Source organism: Rhinopithecus bieti, unplaced genomic scaffold, assembly GCF_001698545.2.
Source record: "Rhinopithecus bieti isolate Rb0 unplaced genomic scaffold, ASM169854v2 scaffold_2408, whole genome shotgun sequence".
In the NCBI taxonomy this organism is placed as follows: Eukaryota; Metazoa; Chordata; class Mammalia; order Primates; family Cercopithecidae; genus Rhinopithecus; species Rhinopithecus bieti.
In genome coordinates this window covers 613,748-618,312 of record NW_016803672.1, presented here as the reverse complement: position 1 = coordinate 618,312, position 4,565 = coordinate 613,748, and the positions used below count along the sequence as shown (strand labels likewise).

The window sequence follows — 4,565 nt, the reverse complement described above, 5'->3', positions numbered from 1 at the left end:
TTTTTTTTGAGAAGGAGTCTCCCTCTGTCGCCCAGGCTGGACTAAAATGGTGAGATCTTGGCTCACTGCAATCTCTGCCTCCTGGGTTCAAGGGATTCTCCTGCTTCAGACTCCTAAGAGTAGCTGGGATTACAGGCGTCCACCACCATGACCGGCTAATTTTTTCATATTTTTGGTAGAGACGGGGTTTCACCATGTTGGTCAGGCTGGTCTCGAACTCCTGACCTCAAATGATCCACCCACCTCGGCCACCCAAAGTGCTGGGATTACAGGCATGAGCCACTGCACCTGCTGAAATATGGATTTTGGATGACAAAATACTTTTTGCATGGGAAGGCCATGGGGACAGCCAGAGCCCGATCTTCATTTCTCCACACCCCACCTCTAACTATCACCCCTTCCCAGCCAGTTCTGCCCAAGCCTAAGCACTGAGCTGAGGATGTGGAAGGACAGCCCAGGAGGTAGAACAGAGAAGGATGTGTGAACAGGAGGCTGGGGACTGACCCAGCATGTGACACCTGCCCTGGGCCATATGTTATGGCAGGGGGCCCAAAGCCCTGGAATCCCAGTGGCTGGCAGCCATTCATCCTACTCAGATTTAAGTATTCTGGGTGCTGGGGCTCCAGCAGTGAACAGACAAAATCCTGCCCTCCTGAAGTTCACTGCCCAACAAGAGAAACAATGAATACTGAGATTAACAAACCCAGCAGTACTGCAGACAGTTGCGAAATGTTATAGAGCAAAGCAAAGCAAGGAGAAGTGCAGAAAGCCTAGGGGGTGGGGGGCTGCTCTCCCAGAGGGCTCTCGGAGGGCTCTGGAGCCCTTGGGGGCTGCTCTCTGGGAGGGCTCTCAGACCTGAACTGAGATCAGAAGGACGAATGTTCTCTCTGGATCTAGATCTCTGTCCCAGGAGCTACATAAGACCCTCCAGTCCTTCAGAAAAACGAAGCCCCTGGTGACCTCCTGGGGATACCACGAATATGACCCTCCCCACCCCAGGGGTAACGGTAACTGTCTACTCTGCCTCCGAGTCCCCAAAACCTGGGGAACACCAGTCTAAAGTTAGGGAATCACTGCCCATTCAATGACACCCAGCGGGAAGACCCTAAAACAGGAAGTCCTTCAAGTGTCAGAGACACGTGAGTGGGAGTGAGGTCAGAGAAGCTGATTCTGGGCTGCTCCTGGGGTCCGACGCCAGTGAAGAGGAAGCGCTGGCATCATGAGACATCATCTTTCTCCCCCTGCATCTGGCTGAAAGCCAGGGCCTCCAGGTCCAAGGAGATCCGACCGACCTCCTTGGCCCTTGGCCCCTGACCCTCAGCCCTCTTAATTCTATCCGAGGGCAGTACCCTCCCTTGCAGGCAGCTGGGGAGAACACCTAGAGAGGGAGGGAGGTGTTTCACAACAGGGTAAGGCTCCACCCTGCCACTCTACAGTACTGGCAATAACATCATTTACCTCACCAGGCCAGGCGCAGTGGCTCACGCCTGTAATCCCAACACTTGGAGAGGCCGACGTGGGCGGATCACCAGAGGTCAGGAGTTCGAGATCGGCCTGACCAACATGGTGAAAGCCCGTCTCTACTAAAAATACAAAAATAGCTGGGTGTGGTGGCGCAGACCTGTAATCCCAGCTACTCAGGAGGCTGAGGCAGAAGAATCACTTGAACCCGGGAGGAGGAGGTTGCAGTGAGCCAAGATTGTGCCACTGCACTCCAGCCTGGGTGACAAGAGCAAAAACCTGTCTCAAAAAAAAAAAAAAAAAAAAAAGGAAAAAAAAAAAGGCCGGGCACGGTGGTCACGCCTATAATCCCAGCACTTTGGGAGGCCGAGGCAGGTGGATCAGGAGGACAGGAGATTGAGACCATCCTGACTAACATGGTGAAACCCCGTCTCTACGAAAAATACAAAAAAAATCAGCTGGGTGTGGTGGCAGGCACCTGTAGTCCCAGTTGCTTGGGAGGCTGAGACAGGAGAATGGCACGAACCCGGGAGGTGGAGCTTGCAGTGAGCCGAGATGGCGCCACTGCACTCCAGCCTGGGTGACAGAGTGAGACTCCGTCTCAAAAAAAATAAAAAATAAAAATAAAAATAAATAAATAAATAAAGAAGCTACCTTTTACCTCCAGCCTCCACAAGGGAAGAGGGAAGATCTTACAATTCTCCTAGGACACAAAGGGGAAGGAAAGGAGAAAATTCCAGCCCCAATGTGTCAGGGCCCAGCCAAACCCAGGTATCTCTAACTTCTGCCTGGTTTTACACTCTTCTGGACTCTCAGAAAACCCCCACTGTTGCTAAACCTAAGAATGTTTTGTATGACCCACAGCTCAAGTCCTGTGTCTGAGATCAGTTAGCCAGGGGCACACCCATCCCCCCAGCCCAGTTGCTGCTGAGACCCAGGCGGACACTTGTGGCATTCACAACGGTCAAGGGCTGCTGAGTGCCCCTTTTCCACCCCCTGCCCCTCTGCTGGCCAGGATGACTCTCAAACATCCCCAGAGGTTTGGTTCTGGGGCCAACCTCATGGTTCAATTCTGTTCAAGCCTGCCTTAAAAGGGGCTGGCCATAACCCCAAACCACGCTAGACAGTGGCCAGTGTGCCCGGGTCCAAGAGGCTTCCCTGAAGCCCTGGCAACGATGAGGCCCCAACAGCAGTTAAAGCCTTGGGAGAGAGCCCTCACTAGACCAGTGAGAAGCCAGCTACGGCTTTCAGGGGCAGAGTCCAGGAGCGGGGCTGTGACAGCGGGGGATCATTAGGGCTGTGGGTTAAGGAGCTCAGGTGGAGGGTCGGGGGCTAGGAAGCCTAAGCAATAGGAAGCTGTGTCTGAGGAGAAACAAGAAAAAAAAGGGGTGTAGAGGCCTTTGAAGGAAGTTCAGCAAGAGCTGGGAAAGGCATCTTGGAGGCTGAGGGGCCAGGCTGAAGGTAGTGACAGGGAGCTTGGAGTTATTAATACTTCTGGAGTCTAAGACCCTTCCAAGCCTGTAGGGTGTGGGGGTTTCTCACTGTGTGGCCAGAGACTGGGACCTGCGGGAGGAATCAAATGGGGCAATGGGTCCTCCCTTCCAGGACGGGGTAATGAGCAAATGTGAGTAGTTGCGTGCTCCAGGAACGCCATGCAGGGCCAGAGAGTGGAGGATTCCGGGCCTGAGAACTGTAGGGTCCCTCCTTCCCGGGTGTGAGATGCAACCCCGGGGGACAGCTCGCGCGCTCCTTCCCCGGGCTGCTACTCCGTGGAGCAATGTGAGCCTGGGGGGTTGGGGCGCAGCTCACTCCCCCTCCCAGGGGTCGTGGCCCAGGGATCCGACAGGTGGGCGGCGCCCGCTCCAACCGCTGAACCGCGCAGGGGACGGGGTCCTCCATCACTCCAGGGTCTGAGGGGCCGACTGAGGACACCGCCCCTCCCGGGCCGGGGGCGGGGCGTGGGGAGGGGCGCCCCGTCCCCGCCCCGCCGTGAAGGGGCCCGCCTCGTGCCCCCGGTTCCGGTTCCGGTCCGCGCCCCTCCCGGACACTCACTGATTCGCGCCTCCAGAGTCTCCGGCTCCATCGCGGGCTCCATCCGCCACCGGCCCCCAGCCTCGGCACCGCCCCCCCGCCCCCCGCAGCTCTCGCGGGACCTCCTGGGCACCGCCCTCTGTCGATTAAAGGGGCAACGTCCGCACGGGCGCGCTCGGCACCATAGAGGCCAACGAGCTCGCCTAGAGCGTCACGTACTCGCCCAGCCCCTCCCCCAAGCGGTGCCTACGTCGCGGCTGGGACCGGCCGCCTGCCTTTACCGTTCCCGGCGCTCAGGCGGGAGGGGAAGCGGAGAGACTGGAGGGTAAGGGCAGCACCATGGAAACCCCAAGGGACGCTCTAACTCGTTTTGCGTCTCGGAGATGTCTGTGACCGCCTCCGGAAGAATGCTCTGCAGGCATGTTGTTGAGGGGCTCTGAGGCTACTTCCGGAGCCCTGAGCGGGTACTTCCGCTGAGAGGCGAACGTGGGAGAGGCCCTTAAAAGGGCGATAAGGTACGTTGTTATGTACCTTGGCCGCTGTGAAGATGACGAAAATAAATCAGTTACTTGAGTGCCTACAGTGTTCTGGGCATTGTCCTAAGCACTATTTGTAATTAATCCATTTACTCCTGACTCCTTGCAACAAACCCACCAGATAATTCGGAGGCTGCACAAGTGGCAGAGCCTGAACCCTGTGCCATCTCCTCCATTCATCCAGCAAACATTTAATGAGCTCTTTGCATTTGCTTTGCAAATACAAAGCACAGGGCACGGGAGGAGATAGACAAGGCCAGATATTTATTACACAGTGTGATAGGGGAAGCCCACGGGGTAGTGGGAACAAAGGAGGGGGCTCATCCCCAAACTGGGGTGGGGTTGGTGGGGTGTTGTCGGTGGAGGGGTCGTGTCAGGGGAGTGATACTGTATTTGGCTGAAAGTCGGATTTCTCCACGTAGAGCTGGTGCGAAAAGATATTCAGGGAGAAAAAGTAAGATGAAGGCCGAGGCGGGCGGATCACGAGGTCAGGAAATCGAAACCATCCTGGCTAACACAGTGAAACCCCGTCTCTAC

The 4,565-nt window shown here is 56.2% G+C and overlaps 1 protein-coding gene across 3 annotated transcripts in view; it reads right to left on the bottom strand.

Annotated features, from left to right (window-relative positions):
• The window catches only part of GGA1 (golgi associated, gamma adaptin ear containing, ARF binding protein 1), a 29,087-nt gene extending 25,056 nt beyond the window's left edge, over positions 1-4,031 (bottom strand). Inside the window, exons 1-2 of one of the 3 annotated variants that reach the window (XM_017848285.1) lie at positions 3,774-3,915; positions 3,514-3,631 (exon numbers count right to left, since the gene is read on the bottom strand). In XM_017848285.1, the coding sequence (XP_017703774.1) occupies positions 3,514-3,556 (43 nt within the window). In that variant the 5' untranslated portion in view covers positions 3,557-3,631; positions 3,774-3,915. Of the gene's footprint in view, positions 1-3,513 lie in introns of all 3 variants that reach the window. The other 2 variants (XM_017848281.1, XM_017848295.1) reach the window with 2 other exon arrangements.
• Positions 4,032-4,565: the final 534 nt, after the last annotated feature.